Source organism: Mus caroli, chromosome 19, assembly GCF_900094665.2.
Source record: "Mus caroli chromosome 19, CAROLI_EIJ_v1.1, whole genome shotgun sequence".
Taxonomy (NCBI): Eukaryota; Metazoa; Chordata; class Mammalia; order Rodentia; family Muridae; genus Mus; species Mus caroli.
This window is the reverse complement of record NC_034588.1, coordinates 39083904-39107160: the sequence shown is the minus strand read 5'-3', so window position 1 is coordinate 39107160 and position 23257 is coordinate 39083904. Positions and strand designations below refer to the sequence as shown.

Here is a 23257-nt window from a genome sequence, read left to right as displayed (position 1 = left end):
TCCTAAGATTTGCCTTTCAAAAGTGCTAGACACCTAGAAAGCAAGAAAGAAGAAAAAAAGGAAAAAAAATTTTTCCTTGAAAGAAATTGGATGGACTTTGTGTGAAACAAAACACTCCCTTCTTGGAAACATTCCAGTCCCCTGGCCCCCGTGTGCGTTGGTTCCAGCCCAGGAAATCTGATCAACATCCGGAGGCGAAAGTGATAGCTACACAAATGACAGGCGACTGGATTTGTCCCCCATTCTCTGAGTCAGGAGAGACTGTGACTTCTCTGCCACCCTTTCTGCTGGGGGGCAGGGCAGGAGGGGAGCAGCCTGCACCGGGAAGTTCTACAGGGAAGTTCTGGGAGGGATGGGAAGGCCGGGTACTAATTAGTAAAACCTTGTTTACTTAACAGACATATTCTTAAAGATCTCTTCCAAGGGACATTTTGACATATTGCTTTAATTAGCCACAGAAGAATGGAGAGTGCAGAGAGTGTAAAATGACCCTCGCTGATGTTTCCAGTTACTCTTATCTTTGTTTGCACCTCACAAGTACTCTGACAAGGTCATGGAATCACTGCTGAGCTAAGAGACTGTCCTGGTGACCAGAGGAGGGACCATAGGGATGTCTTTTTCCTTGCCTATGCCAGGTTCCTTCTGGCTAGAGCATTGATTTCAGTGGGGTTTCTGGCCCGAGCCTCCTGACTTCTTTTGTCACACCTGTCTTAAATGAGCCACCTTGTCCTGCAAATCTTACTGAAGCTCCCAGGAAAGGCACAGGCCTGAGCGCTTGGATTTTTCCCTCCTAGCTCAGCTGCAAAGCTCCCATAGGCTCGGCGGTCACAGCCCCACTTGATGTTCTCCGCATTCAGCTGGAGAGAGTGGTTCACTCCTTGTGGTCAGGATTAGAGAAGGAAGTCACTTAAGGCTCCCTTGGAGGACTAAGGTTACCTGCATTGGAGAATGAGGTTTTACTTCTTAGACCTCTGCCTGGATGCACTGGGAGCCGCGAGCCCCAAGTCTCAGGGAAGCAGTCACCTAAGCTGGGTGGGCTCTTTCCACTGCGTATAGTGGAAACCCTTCTCTTTGAAGTCAGCCTATCTTTCACCCTGGCCTCAAAGAGCAGCTTATGTTACACTTCACAGCCCTGCACCTCTCATCCAAAGAGGCCTTTGCAAGGGTAGAAACAAGAGTCTTCAAGGAGATGCTGCCCTGCCAATGGTGTTGGGGGTGGAGACACAGCACAAGTTGCTCGCCTGTACAGATTCAGCACCTAGGACAGCACCCGAGACTCCGGAGCTCAAAGGGTGCTAATAAATGTGTGTGGTTGGGGGAGGGAGGCATGGTTTAGAGGTGGCCTTTCTGGGGCTGAGGTGGCCTCTGGCATTAAGGTGAATCTCCAAACTGGCCTCACTTGGGGAGGCCTACTTCTCTTCCAGCTCCTTCTGGAAGCTAGCCTTTGGTGTCAGAGCCATGTATATCTCCAGGACCCTGCTAATTAGCAGGGCTCATGAATCCTATGCAAGGGCCACTCAGTAGGACGATGGTCAGCTGTGAGCCTGAAGCTAGGCTGGAGTTTCCTTTTCTCTTCACCATCCACAGCTGCTTCTCCTCTCCCCTCCCCCACCCCAAGGAGCTTCTCTGGTGACCCCCCTCGAGCAGCCTTACCCTGCTTCGGCCCACAGAACAGCAGGAAATTTGGATTCCCACTGAAGACAAACCAGGAACTGAATCTTTGTCTCACACAACCATTCCCAAGAGGAGGCTCTTAAATAGCAAGACCCACTAATGCATTTTAAATGATTCCAGGGAGAAAAAAAACCCAAACAAACAAAACCCTGACCCACAGACTCTTAGGTCTGGAAAGAACTTTGGAGGTCATCCAGTGGCCCCTACTACCCCCCACACCAGGCTGTTCACATCTCCTCTGGGGCACTGCTCAGAAACATACTTGACGCCTTGCACACGGCTGCCCCAAAGCTAAATGCCCTTTTGAAAAATGCAAGTCTGATCATGTCTCGGCCTTACTTCAAAACCTCCCTATGGTGTGACTCCAGCTCCTTCCCTTGGTATTGCAGGCTCTGACAGACCCCAGCTGCAGCCTCTGCACAATGCTTTCCGCTCTCCTCTCTCCCCCGCCCCATCTCCCTCCACCCTGTGTCCAGAGTCTGCATTTCTGGAAGCAGCAATTGCATTCGCAGCATGCACTGATCTGTCTCACATGCATGCTTCTGATCCATGGGTCTCTGCCACTTAGAATCCCAATTCACCAGCTCCAGGGACCCTCTCCTGTCTGGCTTCTCCTCCCACCTCAGTAGTTAATCCCTCCCTCCCACTGGCTTCATCTAGTCTGTACCTGTTGCTACTCTGAACTTCGCTCATGAGGTTGTGTGAAAACCTAGCTCCTTGAGTCTGGGGACCATTGCCTGGCTTGTCATTTCTAACCTGGTAGCTAGGCTTTTCCTACGTGTTTGAAGAATGAGTGTGTGTATCTAAGTGTATTGAGGGCTTCTGCGTCTTGAAAGCAGTGTTTAAGGAGCCAAAGAACTCCTCTGGGGTCCCTAGACAAATTAGTAGCAGAAGCAAGTCTATTTCTCAAAGTCTTACAGTCCAGAGCATTCCACTCAACAATTGACAGCTGCTCCTGGAAGGGGCACCTGCGTGCCTGGCCCCTTCTCCTGAGATGTATTTGTTCAGGCGGCAAGCATCTATTACTAGCAGTAATAGTGTGATTACTGTTACCATTACCTACCGTGTGTGGGCGTTTGCTATGCCCAGGACTGTGCTCAGAAGGTAAGGCACATTCATATGAGTCCACTCTCACCGGTGTGCAAGCCTGTCTTCCCATTTTACAGGCCAGGAAGGCTGAGCTGCTGGTCATACTGAGTAAGATGCTTGCTTGCCTTGGGTATAAGACTAGCAGTCTCCAGGCATCTCTCCCGTTCACAAAAACTGTCTCATTAGCAGAGTGCTCTCTGTGACACATCCTGGCCTGGGTCTCTTAGGCTCTCTTTTGCCTTTTTCTGGAAAAGATCCATCTTTCCTCTCTTGTACCATCTAGAGTTCTCTCTTCATGGGAGGAAGCAGTATGTTTTCCTGGAGCTGGGGACAATGCAAAGGACAGGGTCACTGAGGATGTAGCTCAGTGGTAGAGTGTTTGCCTAGCATGCACAAGGCTTTAGGCTCCGTTTCTAGCACCACAATGGGAGGAAAGATATATAGGTTCTGTGCCTCCTGGGTTGGTGGGTGGGTGGGGTGTAGAGGTCTGGAGTTTTTCCAGGCTGGCCATGTGGGGGACCAGCAGAGGGAGCAGGGTGGAGAAACAGAGCTAAAGATTTAGAACGAGCATTCCACGGCACAGAAATTTTCTCTCATTCTCAGTATTTTCCTGGTGACCAGCGTAGAGCCTGGCATACAGCAGGTTATAAACAATCCTGAATGAATGAATGAGCAGATGTTACCTCCAGTACTCCCCTATCCATTATTCTCTGCGTCTTGCCCTCTCTTGGTCCCCTGCATACTTCAATGTAATTATTTTCTTGCTTTATTTTTTCTTCTTCCAGTGTTAGGAATGGGAGCCAGGCTGTCATGAACTCAGTCAAGCACTATCCACTGAGCCACACCTCCAGCCCTACTGTGTTCTTTTTTTACCATACCGTCACCTTGTCAGCCTTCATCCTTTGGACCTGGTCCCCATGAGGCCTGCTTCCCAGCATCCTTCCTGCCACATGCCCTGCACCTACCATGCAGAGCATCATTGTGCTACAATACCCTGCACCTCCACAGTGCACACGCTATCTCCCTGGCCTGAGACGCACCCCTGTCCCCTTTGGCTAGCTCACTGCTGTCCTCCTTCCCTTCTGTCCCCATCTTACTTGAATCAAGAAAAACTTGGTGGAGTGAACGAAACAGTGTACTGAGGTGTCTGGGAGTATTGATCCTGGTACTAGTTTGCTTAAACAGAAATGGTGAGCTCACTGTGTAGGAGTACATAACCTTGGTCAAGTTACTTAAGTCCTCTGTGCTCAAGTTTCTGCATCTGTAAAATGGGAACACCACCTCCCAGGCTTCTAATGGGGATTAAATGAGTCGCCCACATGGAGGGCAGTAACACCAGTATGGCCAGAGTTAGGTATATAATGTCATCACATTACTGCCCACTTTTGTTCAGGACAATTGTACAGGACAATCTGCTATCAGCTCTGAGACAGAGAGGGAAGCAGGGGGTTGAGTAAGAGGAGAGGAGTTAGCAGGAATGGAAGATGCAGGGGAGAAATGCCCATCAGACAGGATGGAGATGCTGAGGACACTGGAGGGATCCACAAAGAGACTTGACCCTTGACCCAAGACCTAGAGGTCATGAAGAATGATGAAACAAGAAAAACAGGGACACCAGAATTGAAGCCTGAATGGCTGTGTTGGTTTTGGAGGATTTCAGTGAAAAACATCTTACTTCTCTACTCAGCTGGGGACCAATGGAGGCTAGAGGCAGGACTCCATCAGATAGAATGAAATGCCCCTGCGGTCACCTAGGCAACTCTTTGGCAGGTGGTGCCTTGTTAGTGCCCTGTTCTGGCCTACTGCAGCTCCTTTTGTAGAGCAGACTATCTTGCTTGGTTATGCTCAGTACAAGGCAAGTTGTCTCTACAGGGACCAAGTTGTCCAGAGGAGTCCCCAGGCAGAGTCTTCCAAAGTTCCCAGGGTGATGGGGGATGGGGCACTGTTCTAGTGTGGCCTTTCTCGGCCTCACTGCAATTGACATTTATAGATGCCACTGTCCTGGAGTCTATCCTGTGCTCTGAAGGACATTCAGCTGTATCTCTGGCCTCTACCCACAGGATGCCACTAGCAACGGCTTCCCTGGTTTGACGACTCAAAATGTTCCTAGACAGTGGAATTCCACTCGAAGACCGTGTCTCTAAAGACAGAGCCTCCAGATGAGATCCAGGAGTGGAGACTGAGTACCACCTCCCACACTGTGGTCCAGGCAGCCGAGGGCAGGTCAGGGTGACAGCTGGGTCCCCCTGACCTTTGCAGATGTCTGCTGCCTGCACTGCGTGTCCTTCCCTCCTCCTCAGCCTCTCCCTGTTCAGCTCACTTCTTCCACCCTCTGAAACCCAGCCACAGCAGCCCCGCTCTGGGAAGTGAGCCCAGCTCCCCAAGGGAATCACTCAGGTCTCTTTGTGGTTCCCCTCCACAGCACCCCACACCCCACACAGCAAATGGTGGGTGACCTTGTCCTCAGGACCCCCCACCCGCAGTACCTCGCTCAAGGCCAGGTTCATTTTAGGTCTGCAGGAAGTGTGGCTGGGGTGACTGAGCCAGGGCTGCTCCGTCAGCTCTTCTTCAGTGGTGCTTGCATCCCCAGAGCTCTTTTGTGGGTCTCTGAGGATCTGATGGCCCAGGCCGTGAGGGGCAGAATGTTCCTACAGCTGCCATGCCTCTCTCCTCCTCATCTCAGCTGTCTGACAAGGGTCTGAGAGGGTCTGTTTTCTCTGCCTGTTTCCAACATTTGGTCCTCTTGCTTTTGTGAGAGCGTGGGGTGTGTCCTTGCACTTTGGATAATTGCAGAAGAACTGAGTGCCCTGGAAATTGCCCTTGGAAGCCTCTCCCACAGCTGCCTGACCCCACAGCAGAGAAGCCGGGTTGCTTGGATACCAGTTCTCAGACCCAATTCGGGAAAGTCTGGAGGCCACAGAAAACTGAGAAAACCGATATATTTTTTTTTTTCCTGCATGTGACCAGGAGCCAGTATCTGAAGACTGACTCCACCTTTGCTATGGGCCACCAAGCTGCTTTCCGTCTGGCCCCCTGCCAGGCCTTCCCCTAGGGCTCGCTTAACCTTCCTCACCGTGGCTCAGGTGATCCCACGTTACAGACAAGGACATTCAAGATCAGCAAGGTGGAAGAACACGCCAAGGTCGCGTGCTGGTCTGTGCTGGGCCTTCGGGTCCAGATGCAGGTCGCTGACGCCAGGCTTTGGGGTCCCTCTCAACTTCTTGCTGAGGATTGTTGAAAAGTTCGCTTATGGAGCATTTTAAGGAAGTCATTATGATGCTACAGTTCTTCCCAGGAACACAAGGTCCAGCCACCACACCGTCTTCAGAGAGACCTTTCTCATCCTTGGCCCCACAACAACCCTGCGGAGCTCTTCATTTCTTACGGAGATGCCATGTACTCTGGCCCAGTGCCCCTCTGCCAAGGGGCTATACCTTGGCGTTTAGCACCCCCTCCTCTGGTGTGCTCTGCCCCTGCAGAGTTTTACATGGCCGTGACACAGGGTGTCATACTTCAGTCGCTGCTGGTTTGCTCCGTGAGGGCAAACGCTGGGCTTGGTTCATCTTTAGTTTGTGGAACTCATACATCTCTAGCAGATGTTCTTCTTGCTCCGTACCAGAGGTCTAGCGCTGTGTACAGCACACACTCTGTAATACCCTCTGAACCATGTGAATATTGCTGCTAGTGACTGCCAGGCACAGTAAAGTAATAACGCCTAGCAAATGATTGACATCCAAACATCCAAGAAAACAAAACACGCTTTCTACCCCTTCATCCCATTCTAGTTTTGATTTTGAACCCTTTCCCCAAGGATTCAGATGTTCACAATAGTGTGACAGGAGACTCCTGAGCAAGTCGTATCGAATGTGAGGTCACTCTGGCCGCTCCCACCCTTCTGGCTCAGGCAGTAGAAGCCTGCTCTGCTTTCTCCCCCAAACTTCATATCTTCTGCCTCCGTTGACACTCTTCAGCTAAATGGATTTTCTTCATAGACTTCAACAAGTCAATGATGAATTTCAGGAGGAGAAACATTTTTCACTTCAAATCAGATCGCAGTGAACACTCTCATCAGGGGACCATGAGTCTGGGGCAGTGTTTTTTCATCCTGAACTGCCCGTCAGCATCAGCTGGACAGCTCCTAAGAAGATACAGCATCATGACCCAGGACCAATGAAATCACACCGAGAAGCACGGGCTTTACCACAGTGCTCCCAGGGACAGAGGTGATTCCTCTGGGCAGCAGCGGTTGGACGTCACTAGCTGGCAACCCTCTTGCTGGAGGTGAGGTCTGTAGAGCAGCGGCCTGGCCATTGCCTGACAGTTTGTTAGACATGCAGACCACCTAGATTAGAGCCTGTATTAGCACAGACCCTCGGGCGATTGTCAAGCACATTGCAGTTTGAGAAGTGTTGCTTTAGAGAAAGAACAGCTTTTAGACACCTATGACAAGCTGCAAGCCGTTTCTGCTGATTCATATTACCACGTGGACATATTCCTTCCGCCTTTCCTCCACTTAATAATATTAATAGCATATCTCCAGTGATGGATTCTGGGAACACAACTGGCATGTATCCCTGCCTTCACCTACCTCCATTTTCCGTGGGTCCTGCCTTTTGATGGCATCTTCCTTGGGTCTCCTTGACTTGACTCCCACTTCCTTGATCTGACCCCTTCACCTCTCCTTACCTCTATGCAGACATCAGAGTTGGGACTCTTCCCAGTCCTTACCAGTTGTGGTAATTTTACCGTGGGCTGAAGACAGCTGGTGCTTTGAGTATCTAAAGATGAACCAAGCTGGGGATTGCCCCACCCTGTGGCTGATTCCACTCCTCAGATCTAGAGGCAAAGGAGAAGGTTCTTGAATGAAGCCCAGACCTTCAGTGGAGTATATTGCTTGGTTTCACGACTCTAGGAGCGGCAGCCATGGTGCTGCTCTATAAACTACACGTCGTCGGAAAGCAAGGCTCTATGCCGCTGGGGAGCCTGTTAGAAATACAGAATCTTGGGCGCCCTGGCAGAGTTATTGAACCAGAATCTGCATTTAAACAAGACCACAGGATGATTCATGGGCACATTAAAGCCTGAGAGGCTGAAGCACTGGTGTGGAGCAGTGTTTCCCAAGCTTTACAGCCTATTGAAATCACACGGAAACTTTGAAAACCCCTATGCCCAGGTTCCAGCCTAGGCCAATTAAGTCTGATGGTCTTCAGATAAGATTCATGAGTCTGCACTTTCTAAATTGTGGTCAAATACCCACTGCATAAAAGTTACTATTTAAGCACAACCAAAAAATCCAAAGCCAAACGTCTACACCATCCATTTGTAGAAGTTAATTCATCTTCCCATCCGAAGCTACAGTCATCAAGTACCAGATCCCACGGCGGTTCTCCGCAGCCTCTGGAAAACACATGCTATTTCCTGTCTGTGTGGGTACAGACTACTCCCAGGACCTCATACAGATGGAGTTGCAGAGCGTCTGTTCTCCTGTGACTAACTTCCTTACTTTACCTGCTAACGTGTCTTCAGGATTTGTCCACATTGTGGTGTCGGCCAGAATTTCTGTTCTTGCCATGGCTGAATATGTTTCATGTGTGCCATGCTCTGTTTATACATCCACAGACACTTGGGTGACTTTCATCTTTTGGCCAGCCTGTTTACTACTGCTGCCCTGGGCATAGGTGTGTAGATATCTGTTTCTCCTGGATTCTCCCAGAAGCCCTTGCTCTTGCTCTTCCATCAAGAAGCCTGGGGTGAACTGTGAGAGTTCATTACTCTCTTGAGGTAGAAAAACTCGACAAAGTTATACACGTCAAGAGGCCCACGTCTTTGTGTTCCATTTAGGAAGACCTGTCAAACAGCCCAGACCATCAGGGGTGTGCATATTCCAATGTCACCAACTGTCTGAAAGATCACTCTTTGAAAAAACGATGAGGGCCATCCAGAGTTTCTGTGGTGAAGTAGGTGTGTGCTGGCCAGGCAATGGCTTAGGGGTGGGTCTGATGCCCCCCCCCCCAACAGAGTGCTGAGTTTTCCTACACATTCTTTTAAAAGGCCAAACTTGAAAGAGTTTAGATGTAGATTCTCTAGCCACACAACACATCTGGGTTGAACAAAACACCCAAGGTGAGCCACCAGACCTTCAGAGATCATTAACCCACACACGCCCTTTTGTCACATGGAGACTATCCTCACAGCAAAGGAGCCAACTATTTCTAAGCCAGGAGAGGGGGTTGCACAGAAGAAAAAGATGCCCCAGCATGACATGAATGCAATCAAGTTTTTAAAAACCTACTTATTCTTTCAGTTTCGGGGTGCCCACTCAGAAGTGGAATTTCTAGACCACGTCGTAGTTCTAGTGTGAGGTTTTTGAAGAACCACCAGCCACCCTGTCTTCTCACAGCACTGTACCATTTTCCCTCCCCCTGGCAGCACACAGGCTTTCCCCATTCTCCCCAGCATCTGTTATTCTCTGGGTTTTTATTATTGTTGTAGTCAACCAATGCGAGTGAAATATGTCATTGTGGTTTTGATCTTCGTTTGTATATAATTAGTGGGGTTTCATGCTCTCGTAGGCCATTTGCATATCTCTGGAGGATGTCTATTCAGGTCTTTTGCCCACCTAGAATCAGGATCTTTCTTTTTTCTTTTTCTCTTTTTCTTTCTTCCCTTTTCTTTGCCTCCTCTTCCTCCTCCTCTTCCTCTTCTTCCCCTTCCTCCTTTTCCTCCTCTCTTCCTCTTCTTCCCCTTCCTCCTCCTCTTCCCCTTCCTCTTCCTCATCTTCTTCCTCTTCCTCTCTTCCTCTCTTCCTCCTCTTCCTCTCCTTCTCCTCCTTCTCCTCCTCCTTTTTCTCCTCCTCCTCCTCTGCACTGCTGCAGGAGTGTTTTATTGATACACTATGGATGGCAATACCCTATCAGATATATAGTTGGCAAACACTTATACTCATTATGTGGTTGACTTTCGTCCTTTGACAAGTGTTCTTTGACGCACCAAAGTTTCTCATTTTGATATAGCCCATCTTGTCCGACTTTCCTTTGTCGTCTGTGCTCTTGGGGTCTTCTCTAAGAAATCGTTGTGAGGCTTGAGAATTTTGTGAAGCTCCTCATGTGCTTTCAGTGTTCAGCCAAGGTTGTGTAATGCTTCTTAAATTTTAACGTATATACAAATTAGCCTGCATCGTGTTAGAATGGATATTCTAATTTAGTGGGTCTTGGGTGAGACCCAACAGTCTGCATCTCTAATCGGCTGCTAAATGATGCTTCTGGTGCTCTATGCGTGGACCACTCCGAGTAGCCAGGAGGAGGAGCATGCCAGTGGCAGCTTCCATCCTGAAAGGGGCAGATGCAGTTACCATAGCTTCTCATAAGCTTCCCCACTGTTACTGTTTCCTAACCTGGCATCAAGATAACCCAGTATTAACCACCTCACTTCCTAAAGCTGGCCCTGAGCACCCCAGGACGGGGTGTATGGGGTACCTTTGGCATGGCAGAACAATTAGACATAAGGAACACAAACCCTAAGCCCGACCCCCAGCCTACCCCAAGAATTTGGAAATTTATGTGATTAATAGTCTGCTCCCTTCCCTGGCCCTTTAGATACTATAGAGGACCGAGGACCCTTCTGGAAAGTTGTTTTCTTTTAAATGGATTTAATGTCCTCAGAGGAGAAAAACCATACAGGTTGGTATGAGGTTTGCAGAAGCCGTTTGTGGACACGTGGTGGAGACTTCTGAATATCTCCTTTAAAAACTTCCTTTCATCCACCATAGAGTCTTGGAGCTAGAAAGCCCTTTTAGAGGTCTCTTCCCAAACCTTTATTTCAAAGGAGAGAGCAGGAATCCAGTGGTATTCGAACTTGTCAAGATCACCAAAACAAAGTTGAGGTCAACCCACAGGTATGCTTCCCCTTTCTCCCCCAACCAGAGGAAAGGCAAAAATCAAGAGGCCAGATCACATGACTTTGCCTTTCTTAGAACTTCTTCCAGTTAGGCGTCTGTCACCCTACTAGGATCTGACCCTTGTCTCGGTGACCCAAACGGCAGCTGTAAAGGGGCCAAGGAGCTTCGAGGAGGCAGCTCTCATGGCTGGTGCTGTAAGCTGATCACATATCCCAGCCGCTGCCAATCAATTGGATTTGGCTCTCAAGTAGGAGTTCACTATTGTCCCTTCAATAGAAGTCATGCTATCAATAAAGTAAAATAAAATAAAAAGCTTTGTGACCTTCAGATCCCTGCTACACTTCATCATGTCCACCCTGCCTATTAAATACTCTTTATCCACCCACACCTGCTTGTAAAGATGGTTCTGGGTTTCCTTAGCCAGGGAAATGTCCTGCTCAGCTGCAGAACTCTGAGAGCATGTACTTGTCTTAGCCAGAGGACTCTTCATTTGGAATGACCTCATTTGGTATCATGGTATCATGGGAGCACATGGGCTACCAACATGTACACTTTGAACACACTACAAGAACCTCCTTTAACGATGGACCCTACATGGCCGCTACCCTCCGATGGAGCTCTGCCCCTGCATTTCTCTACAGCAAGACATCAAGGAGGCTTCAGATTCTGTTCAGATCTAAAGGCAGTGCCTGGACCCCCCGTTTTGGCCTCTGGGTCCTTGACCTGGAGCGCAAGCTCATTTTCTGGCAGGAGCATCTGTCTCCATATGGGGAGACAGTCTTCAGATCTCCTTTGCTCTTCCCTCATTAAGATGTCAGTACGGCTCAGCCTTGTTCTCTGCTGCCAGATGCGCTGACAAGCAAGCAGCCAAGTTCTGGCAGGAGGAGGCCTGCTGCCTACTGAAGGCAGGAGGGGTAGTGCTTTGCTGCCGGATTGGACCTGCACGGACTTCCTGGAATTCCACGAGAGTCTCGGGGACATTCTGTGAGGTCCAATTCTCTCTGCCTATGGCAGAGTCTTAGAGTGGAGCTAGCTTCAGCATTCCCAAGCTCTCTTGCTCTCACTTCGAGCAGGTGGAGTGCCACCTCCCCGGCCATTCTCAGCTGTCTCCTGGGCGAGTGCCATCGACTCCCAGGGTCTTCGGCTGTTTGGCAACACCCTGAGTTATGTTAGAGATATAATAATGAATTATACAATGCATTATACATAATTAATTTATAATAAAACACACACACAACGGTTTAATTTCTCCAAGTGAATGATGTACTAGCCGCCAGACCTCACTGGAATGCATCCCTTGACTGACTGCCTCTTAGTCTGGAAGCAATGACCAACAGCCCTTGGGAGGAATCTTGTCTTGGAGAACCTGCCAGGCCACCTCTGGGGTATGCCTCACAGGAGAGCAACCCCCCACTACCTTTGTTGTTGCTCTGGACCCACTGGCCTGTGGGTGGGGGAAGGTTTCACCCCCCACCTCTGCATTGAAATCTGTTATTTGCCTCATTCTTTCAGAGTATATAGGGCATGCTTCCTTCCATCTTCCATTCCTTCCTTCCTCCCTCCCTTCCTCAAATACATCTTGACTGCTCCTTGCCTAACATATTCTTAGCCTGATGCATATCAAGTAAACAAACCAGACAAATATCCATGGCAAAGTGGATCTTGTACTCTAGCAGAGGGTGACAGCCAGTAACTAAGTGTGAGGTGCAGTAAATCCCATCGCAAGGGGTGCAATGATGGGTGCTACAGAAGAGGGGAGAAAGACCAGGGCCAGTGGCCCACCGGGATGGAGGCAGGTTACGATAACAGAGATGGGACACTTACAAAGCAGTGGTTCTATGATCGCTGAGACAGGGGAGAATGCCAACATGGCCTCCCGGGACTGAATTTGCCCAGCTCTGGGACCTTTCAGTAAAGTCTGTAACTTTTGCTTTCAGATGGTCAGGATGGCTTTGCTCCTGCTGCCGCCCCTGTGGCTTCTGCCTCTCACTGGGGGATCCCAGAGGGCTGAGCCCATGTTCACTGCAGTCACCAACTCAGTCCTGCCCCCTGACTATGACAGCAACCCCACCCAGCTCAACTATGGAGTGGCAGTGACGGATGTGGACCACGATGGGGACTTCGAGATCGTTGTGGCGGGGTAAGTGCCTCCCACCCTGAGTCTGACAGACGTATTAATCAGCCTTTGCAGCGATACGGTTGTGTGACAGTAACTCCAAACCACAACGCAGTGGCCAATGCTTGTTCTTGCTTGGGTCTGCAGTCTTCTGTGGTCAGCACCAGCCCGGCTGGCAGAGCTGTGGTTCTGGGATGCCGTGGCTTTGCCCTCTGCAAAGTAGGGGCTCTGGGCAAACGGCAGCTTAGAGGAAAGCTATCTGCAGGCTTCTCAAGGCTGCCTCTTGCCACACATCAGCTCCCTTGGCCGTGCAGGTATCACTTTCTTCCCAGGGAGGTTCTACACGGTTAGAAGGGGTTACTGCGTGCTCACTGATTCCCACGGTACTTTACATAAGGCTAAGAAAACGTTAATTACCCATTTCAAAGAAGAGCGAAGGTGGAAATCAAGAGGGATAGTTAAGCCTCTCCTGGCTAGGCATATAGCCTGCTGCTCCTCCTCCAAAACAGAATACTATTGCGTAGCTGGAAAAGCAGAGACTCGGAGTTCAGATGGCTTGAGATGGTGCCCTGGTGTGCACCGTCCCAGTTGCGTGACCTTGAGATCCACGTACATCCTCTGGAAGGAAGGGATCACTGCAACACTTTGTCCTGAAGCCTCACTTGGCTATACATGATAGCACATTGTGAGTTCTGCCAGTCACCGTGGATAGTTGTTACTTATTGAGCACCATTGTGTGCCAGGCTCTATCATCATATTTCACATGCATCACCTTCTTCATCCCTCTGACATCCCAGCACCCCATTTAGAGATGGAGACAAAACTCAAAAGCGGAGTGGGGCAGGGAGGTGGCGGTGGTAAGGAATGTAGCTTAGTTGGTAAACTGCTTGTCCAACATTCATGAAGCTCTGGATTCAGTCCCCAGCACCACATGTGTTGTGCTACACACCTGGGATTCCAGCACTTGGAGATGGAGCACTGTGAGACTGCCTCGGAAAACCAAACAAAAGACAGCAACGGGCTTTCATAAATCCACAGTAAATGGATGGGTCAGGAGTTGAACCTCAGAGCATCCTAGAGTCACCCCATTTACTACACAGAGTCTCGACACCAGTTCAAAAACCAGTGATAAGAACAAAGCAGGGGCCATCTGCCTAGTTCTAGGAGCCTGCTATTTTTTGGTAATGTAGAACAAAATATCTAACGGGTGACATTATTTGTAGCAGTCATATGCAACAGTAAAAGCATCAGCCTTAGAAATGGAAGAATTGGTTTTAAGCATTTTGTGAAAGGGTCTCATCTATCCCAAGTTAGTCTTGAACTTGCTATATAGATGAGGATAGCTTTTTAATTCCTCTTATCTCCACATCCCAAGAGCTGGGATTACAGGAATGTGTCACAACTCACAGTGAAGAACTGGTTTTAAGTTTAACTATATTTAGCCCAATAGTTGCTAACCTTTGTGGTCCAGCTTTATCTTCCTCATCTGTAAAATGGGTGCATTGAACTAACTGGATCTGCCCTACCTACCCACCTCCCAGGGCTGAACTCAGGGTCCATGGCAATGCTACATAAAAAAGATATTTTTAAAGGGAATTTTCTCTATTTATTTAATTATTTATTCTACCCTGAGAAGATGAGAGCCACTTAGTTCTAGACCTTCTAGAAGCTAGTTAGTATTTTCCCTATGTGGTGTTCATTAGGCATGTGTGACAATTAAGATTTTAAGTATGGCTGATATGGTCAAGGAATTGAATTCCTTCTTCCCTACATTTTTTTGGACACAGCTTTTTTTTTTTTTTTTTTTTTTTTTTTTTTTTTTTTTTTTTTTTTTTTTTGCTATGTACTCTGGCTGGCCTGAAGCATGTGATACCTTGATCCTGGCTTTCCAGACATGCCTCACCATGCCCAGCTCAAGGAACTGAATTTCTAATTCTAATCAAATAGCCACATCTCAAGCTGGCAGTTCAGTTCTGCTTAAAGAGCAGAAAATGATAAAACAGTGCAGATACAGGTGGTAGCACGGATCTGTTTCTCCCACGGTGAGCGGGGCGGCTTACTGGTGTTCAGCCTGTAATGCTCAGCTGTCCCTGGAAGCAGGGAGAAGTAGAGCCATGCCCAGCACCACACGTCACCAGCCCTCCATCTCTGAGATGTTGTGGTTGGCCCTGTCTCCTGATAGGTGACTCTAGTCTTCCCAGATGAATCCTGGGGGGCTGAGGACAGAGGAAATGGGAGAGTAAGCCTCCCTCCTCCTTTCCATCCCCGCCCCTAAGCATCAGGAATAGGCTTTCTGTTCACCCAAGACACCAGGTCAAAAGGCGCTTGTGACCAACAGATCCATTGTTCAGGCTGATTACCCAAGCCCCCAATTAAACTTGGCTTCTGTGTGGCTCATTTCCTCACAAGTTACTATGGAAAAACCTAAGGTTTGTGAGTCCTTTCACCCTTCTTTCCTCTCACGGGACACCTGGCAGGTGCTGTCAGGACCCCTCCTTAGCCCCCATGGATAATCTCTCTGCCTCCACAGGGAGGTTGTCTCTGACCTCTGTATCTTCCGCTCCCATTCCACACCGGCTGTATCCTCTGGCCCACCTCGTATTGCCTCTGCATGGTCACTTCAGGAGACCTTGGTTGCTGCCCTGTGGTCACTCACACTTTCCCCTGAGGTTCCCCACAGGGGTGAAAAGACCTTGAAGAACAAAGCATGCTCCTGTGGAGGAAAATGCAAAGGCCTCTCTGGTCTTTCATTCTCTCTCTTTGATGCCCTCTCCGAGGCATGCTGACACAGTAGTACCAGGCTGTATCACCCTCCTCGTGATTCATCACCCAGCTGCAAAACCAGCAGGTTACAGAAAATCTCAATCTCTTCTCTCTCTCTCTCTCCCAGCATACACACACACACACACACACACAACCTCCCCTAAGGCACACACACACACCCTCCCCTAAGGCTTGTCCTAACCTGTTTGAAAAGAAAAAAAAAAAAAAACAAGTCTGGTGTCAGGGAGGGTCTCAGGGTCTCTTTGTCATTACCAGGTCAAAAGGCGCTTGTGACCAACAGACCCATTGTTCAGGCTGGTTCCCCAAGCCCCAGATTAAACTTGGCTTCTGTGTGTCTCCATCTCACACATCCTTTGGAGTACAGGGAGTTGCCCCTGTTCTTCCTGAGCAATGGCTGTGCCCTGCTCCCCTAAGACCTCATCTCTTGAGTTCAAGAATGTTTGTGTCCTCTATGGTTGAGAAACTAGACTGTCATTCATAGTCATTGTAGAGTGGGTGACTACACCATGTCCAGCTTGCCACCGGCCTGGGTCCATAAGTAGACTTACCTTTGCAAACAAGGCCTAGATCATACATGGTCTTGACCCGTTTCTCTCCAGGCGGCTGCTGAAGTAGCTGCAGCTGCGATGTGTCATTCTGCATGACGCATCTGTTGCTCTCGCAAAGGAGGAAGAGTTATGGGAGGAATTGGGATGAGCCAACACGGAGAAATCGGGCAGCCTCCCAGCTCCAGGTCAGGGTTTCTCAGTGGCTGTTGTAAGGCATTGTGAATTCTTGGAGCATCAGAAAGGCACCGTCCAATTTAAGTACCAACGTACATTCCAAAGGCAACCACAACTTTTATTATCTTCAGCTTAGGAAGATTTGTCACTGTCTTCTACTTTGGGCCGGATAACCAAGAGCTGACTATACAGACGTATTTAAATCAGGACCTTGAGAGGTCGTCTGGTCCACCTCCTCTTGCCTCTGGACAAGGCCAGTCCTGTAGTGTGTGGATGTGCTGCGCACTGAGCACCATCTGAAGCACTGTGGTCATTCTGCAATACAGCTCAGTTACTCAGGTCAAAACTCATTTGACTAATCTAAACCCCTCATGTGGGAGCTTAATAGGCCATTTCCTTTAGCTTTTGTTTCGTGGCTGCCTTGAAGATGTAAAGCCACTGTTGTTTTACATAAAGACAGCCAGGATCCCTGCCCCGCCTCTCATCCTACCAACTCCTTGGCAGCATCTCTGATTTAGACCTCTTACTCTTTCATCTGCCCTGTATCCATATTAAATTCTGCTTTTTTCTCTGTCTGATTGTAGGCTCTCTGAGAGGCATGTCTCAGGAGTTGACATTTTTAAAAATTGAATAGGAATGTCTTTACCTGTAGCGTCAGTGTCCTGGTAGGGGCAGGCCCACCCATTATCCTACAGATCTATTAGCCCATCCCAGAGTGCGTTTACTTTTGCAACCCCTGGGATAATAGCCAGCTCTTTGGTTTATAAGGCATCTAGTACTTGAAGTCGCCTTGGATTTGTTGACCTTGTGGTGTGTCTGACCGGGAGCCCTGTTACCGGGAGTATTTACTCTTTGAATAGGTTTGTTTTGCTTTGCTTTTTCAGTATCCTCGGTCTGGCTATCGACAGCATTGATTTTGCACATGTTGCGGGTGGGTCTGTGTTGTGTTTCGGATTCTGGAGTTAATTGTGATGGAAGGCGTGTGCGTGCTTCTGACTCTGGGAGGAGCAGAAAATGACCGCCCTTTGTTCTGCGGGGATGGGGGAGGGAAGTGGAGGCTCACCGCTCCTCCGCCACAGCTGGGCGAGTGCCTGCGCATATGGAGGGCTTATCTGCTAACCGGCAGGTGCGTGATTGAGGTCTGCGGATAGCTGCCTCCCCGCAGGGAGAGGGGAGGACTTGATCGCCCCCAGAGAAGGCTGTGCACGCACAGACCATTGAGGGTCTTCAGGACCGTTCCCTGGGCAAATGGAAAGCCCGGTGGCTTCCCCTTTTCTCAGTGGAACTAAACACCCAATCTCCAGTCTCATAGAGTCTGGAGAGGGATTCCTGTTGGTACCAATCTGGCGCAATCCTTTACAGCAGCGGTCTAAGGGCTATCCCCTTAGGTCTGAGATAACCCCTCTGCCCTCTTTGTTTCCAGCAGGAGTTGGCTCCGGTGGAGAAACTGTAGTGGTTGTAAAGTTTAAACTACGATTTAGATCAGTTTTTCTACACAAAGAGCATTCATTTGGTAAAACCTTAGCAGGCTCTTCACACTCTGGAGGGCTTCGTTTAAAGGATGTTGCAGATTGTAGAGCAGTGTTTGGGGTTTTTTGAGGGGTTTTTTCTCTCTCTCTCAATTTTGCAACTATGTCAGGAAACTTTTTTAATTTACTGAAGCTAATTGAATTATTTAAAAGGCAACCCGAATTCAATTACCTGATTAATCATGATCACGTAGGAGATACCATTAAAAATAATAAGAGCAATGAAGAAGAATAGGATATTTATGTATGATTTCAGTAAATCGGCACTTCCTGTGGTATTATAACCGTAGGCAGATATGTGTGGTTGTGGTGCATGCATATGCATGCTATGGGTAGACAGGTGTCATAAATAATAGGTTCCGTGTGAGTATGAATGCATCAGATTTATGTGCTGTGTTAAGACTTGTGTCTAAATGTATACAGATGTACACATTCTTTAAACACAACAGGAATAAATATGTTTGAACTTTCAGTCCTGTTGTGTTTGTTGTTGTTGTTATTGCTTTGATAATACTATATTAGGACTAGGGAATAGCCCAGTTGGTGAAGCATGAGGCTCTGACCCTGATCCCCAGAACTCAGGCAAAGAGGGCTGGCGTGGCAGACATGCTTGTCCACCCAGAGCTGGGAAGGCAGAGATGGGCAGGACCCTTTGGGCCATTGAGAGACTCCGTCTCAACCATAGGCTACCCGGTGTCTGAGGAGTAGTACTGGAGATTGTTTTGATGTCCACACGCATGCTCACATGTGTACGTCCATACACATGTGGACCTCCACACACATGAGCACTAGTATACACACAAGAGTGGTACTCAGACTTTAATAGATTCGGTCGACTGTTTTGATATTATCTTAAACTGTCACATTGGGTTTCTCTGTGCGTGTGTGAGAGTGGCGTACCAGTTTGTATGTGTGCATGTGTGTTCAGGTGTGCTCACACATGTCTGACTGAGCCTGCAGGGGTCAGAGGGTCAATATGAAGTATCTTCTTCGTTTGCTCGCCACCGTGTTCACTCAGTTTTGAGAAAGGCCCTCTCACTGAACTCGGAACTCACTGGTTTGGTGAGGCTGTCTGGTCAATAAACTCCAAGGATCTACCTGCTCCCTGCCCCCACCTCAAAAACTGGCACTACAGACCTCATTGCTGTGGGTTCTGAAAATTCTAACCCAGATGCCCAAACCTATGTGGCAAGCGCTTTATCAGCGGAGCTACTTGCCCAGGCCCAGTTTCATTTTCTGCTGCTAAGGATGTTTCTCATTTAATTACACTTAAATATGTTTCACTGGGGGAAAAAAGTCAGACAATATAAATGAAGGTAAAAATCCACCTTTCCCAACCTCTGCTCACTACCACAAGCTCGCCTTAGTCACTCTCAGAATAACAGTTTTTCCAGTATGGTGTTTGTTTCCTGATAGTAATCAATGTGTTATAGATAGGTAGATGATAGATAGATAGATTGGTAGACAGACAGATGATAGATAGATAGATAGATAGATAGATAGATAGATAGATAGATGATAGGTGAATAGATAATAGATAGATGATAGCTATTCTATATTATATAAACTATATATATATATGTGTGTGTATATGTGTGTATATATATATATATATATACATATCAAAACACACAATTTTGGGCTTGATTTCGTCAGTGTAGCATGTATCTCTTTAAAAGAAGTTGTTTGGTGCAGATATACCATACACGTTTCCTTATTTTCCGAGTGGCCTTGACATTGTTTCTCGTCTCCACCCGTTGCAGGTGTCGACACACTACATGTTATCCTCACAGACACACACCAGCTTTTCTCTAGGATGGCCCCCCAAGAAGTGGAGATGATGGCTTAAGGAAATGGATGCCTTAAGTTTTAATGGCTATCACTAAATTGCTTCTCGTTTCGATCTTTTTCTATTTATTCATAGGCTGTAAGCAAAAAGCGAGCTTGGGGATTATTTAGTTCAACAGCCGTCTGAGCCCCTACTCCATGTACAGCCACCCACGTCCCAGGATCTGAACTTTACCAATTTAGATTTAACAGTTCCAAGGAAGAAAGGGGCTATTCCCCTTCAGCAGAGCCTGCTGCTGCTGCTGTTAAAACCCAGCTAGAGGAACTTCAATACTTTCTAATTCAAACAGCAAAAAGGACTTCCTCTAAAGGCTTCTCTGTTAAAAAGGAAAAAAAAAATGTATTTCTTAAATGGGTCACCTTTAACCCTGAGACTTATTGTCATCGCTATCATGGAAGAATGACCAAAGATGCTGAATCTTCAACTGTGGTACAGCATGCTCAGCCCCTGACGCTGAATACTGTAAGATCCTGTTGGAGCCAGAGCCAGGCCTTTCTATCCCATTCTTAAACTTCCCTAAGAAGAGCTCTCAGCAGTGTGGCAGGCTTTCCAGAAATACCTCCTTGCTGCATGCATGCCTCCTGCTCTGCAGCTCTGGGCAGCCACAAACAAGGGCAGGCGACAGACTCTGCTAACCAGCTCAAAAGACCCAGGCCTCTATGTCCTCCTTGTCCCCAGTCACACACACACACAGAGAAAGGGAGAACAACACTCACCCAAAAAGGCATGTGCCCTGGTCCCCAGAAACCACGAATGTTTTCTCCCGTGGCAGAAGGCACTTTGCAGATATGAACGTGTTAATACCTTTTGATGGGGAGGTCACTCCCACACAATTAAACTGGAAAACAGGAGGTAGAAGAAGGGAGAGAGTAATCCCATGCAGGAAAGGTTCGCCCTCCCTTCTTGGCACTGGTGATGATGTAGGTGTTACCGAAGAATGGGACAGGGGAGCGTTGCCTAGCATCCCTGGAAGGCAGCAACCTTGCCAACACTTCATTTTGGCCCAGTGAGACCAACATCAGCTATCTAATACACACGATGGTAAGATAATCAATTTGTTCTGCTTTAAACCATTAGGTTCGGGGTGATTTGTCTCGGCAGCCACAGGAACCAAATAGTAGTGGGTAAAAGGTCAAGTGGCTGGTACCATTTTTCAGAGAGGTGACTGCCATTACCTCAGAGGATTTTAACAGTGTTATTTTTATAATTGCACAACAATGAAATGTATCCCTCCAACAAATGCGTCTCTCAGAATCAGTGTCAGCTTCCTGTCATGGGAATATGTGTAGTTTTAAAAAATGATTTTTTAATTAAACTGTTTATTATTATGGTGGACGGGGCATGCCACCATACATTACCGTGGAGGTCAGAGGTCAGTTTTCAGGAGCTGTGTCTCTCCTACCTTCCCGTGGATTCTGGGGTTACACTTAGGTTGCCGGACCTATTTGTGGGGCCATCTTCTTCAACACCACCCTAAAGTCAGCCTGAATCTCACTGTGGGGCTCCCAGGGCTACCACTGGCTGGAGGCAGAAGGGCTTCAGGGGTTTGTAGCAACACACTGTCCTCAAAGGGACAAACACACCCAAACTAGGAAGGTCCCAAGTAGCCAGTGTCACTCATAAGACAAACAGGCACCCCTGAAGGTCAGAGGTTATCCAGAGATGCACAGAGTTCCCAGGGTTGGGCAGAGGACAGGCAGCTGGAGGGTCTCTGTAATGAGAGGATGCCACCGGACTCTCAGGGTCAAAGCTATTGACAATTAGTTGTCGTTTTATTTGTTTTTTAAATTTATTTTTAAGAGGCATGTTAACAACAACAGCTACTACAACAAAAACCCTGATCTTTGCAAAGTAACGAAGAGTTATTTTATAAAAAGCCACTCAAAAATAGTAATATAATTAAGACACTAAAATTGCCTCTGCCGCAAACAGCAAGGCTACTTTTAGTAACCTGAATTTCTCATCCATTCAGAAAGTCAGCCTGTGTTCTTGTCTCCCATCACTTTCCTTGAAGGTCTCTCCTCCCCATTTTTCAAGTGATGGGCTGGCCGTGTCCTACTCAGTCCCCCAACTCCTCTGCAAGGCAAAGGAGAGCCTTAGTGACCAGTGGCAGCCCTCCAGCATGGGCTCTGGAGGCCTCTGACTCAGCCTTCCTTTCTTGGGGTTTCTTCACAAATCCTTTCTCCTCTGAAGACCTGCTGACCCGGAAGCAGGTGGCGTTACTGCTTTCTAAATACGTGAGGATTTGAAGCTGCCAAAAGCAAGCATGCCCCCTTCTGAATTTCAGCATGAGCTCCCGGACTTTGCCTTCACCTGCTTGTAAACCAGTTCTGAGGGTAAAAGCCATCTCAGCAGGAAGCTGCTTCTCATTTTAACCATCGCAGGGGCCCACACAAGGAACAGCACGCTATGGGCTCCAAGTCACAATTTTTTGGTACATTCCAGTATCGCCAAAAACCCGACACGTGATTTCCAATTGGCAGCTTGCGCCGAATTGGCAGTGCTTCCTATGCTAAAGATGCGTGAAATAGCAGGGAGCCTTCTCACCAGTGAGGCCTCAGCCTGGATTTAAACACTGTGCAGAGCTGTCCCCACTGTGCAGATGAGGAAACCGAGGGCCAGAGATCGGCTCAGGGTCGTAGGTCATGGGTAAAAGGTGCTACCACTGTTCTCTATACAGCCATCGAATCAAGCCTGTTAGTGCGTGGTTCGAATCATAATCTTTAATAAACCTCTTCGTGCTTTGCTTAGTAGTAACCGAGACACTTATTTTGCAGCGTCCTACTGTGGTAGTCCATCTTCTCTGAGTTTGTCAAATTTTGTATGATATATGCCGGGGCGAATTTATTAGGTGCAGCTTTACAGTTCACATGTTTTCTTGGTGAGTGAATCTATCATTCGTCCTAATTACACATTCATCCTAAGAGTCTAGCTAGTGTGGTTGTCCAAAGCCCCTTAAAGCCCCCAGTGTTAAGGGCTTCGTTAGCCGCTCGGCACTGTTGGGAGAGAATGACAACTTTGAGAGGTGTACCCTTCGGAAGGTCATCCAGTCACTGGGGCATGTCCCCAAAGCGGATGGTGGATGCCCAGTCTCCTCCCCTTCCTGTCTCTTCTTCATGTCTTAGCCATACGTGAATGGTTTGAGTCTACTTTGTGTTGCCGCCATGATGGGCTCCCTTCCTGCATGCCCAGGAGCAACAGGACAAGCAGCGAAACCTTTGAAGCCGTGAGTCAGAGTGGCGCCCTTAGCAGTCTCTCATCTCTGCCTCTGTGGTGAAAGAGAACTACCACACAAAGCGCACTTTTTTCACACTTTGCTTTGCACTTTTTGTAGTCTATATGTACGTGGGAGTGTGTTTTTCTGTGGCAGGTACTTCTGGCTTGGGTTTTAAAACTGTCTAAGCACACCTGATTGTCTCTACGGAAGTCAGCCTGCCTCTGTGGAGTGGGAACATGAGGCTGTTTAGGCTCTGAGCTGGTTTCTAGTATTTGTTCATTCCAATGCTTGTTTGTTTGTTTGTTTAAAGCTCTTTTCTTTTCTTCTTTCTTTCTTTCTTTCTTTCTTTCTTTCTTTCTTTCTTTCTTTCTTTCTTTCTT

General features: G+C 48.1%; 1 protein-coding gene across 1 annotated transcript in view; it reads left to right on the top strand.

The window, feature by feature from the left end:
• The window catches only part of Crtac1 (cartilage acidic protein 1), a 145374-nt gene that overhangs the window by 5300 nt on the left and 116817 nt on the right, over window positions 1-23257 (top strand). Inside the window, exon 2 of the mRNA XM_021151716.1 lies at window positions 12598-12800. Coding sequence (XP_021007375.1) covers window positions 12598-12800 — 203 coding nt within the window. The remainder of the gene's footprint in view (window positions 1-12597; window positions 12801-23257) is intronic.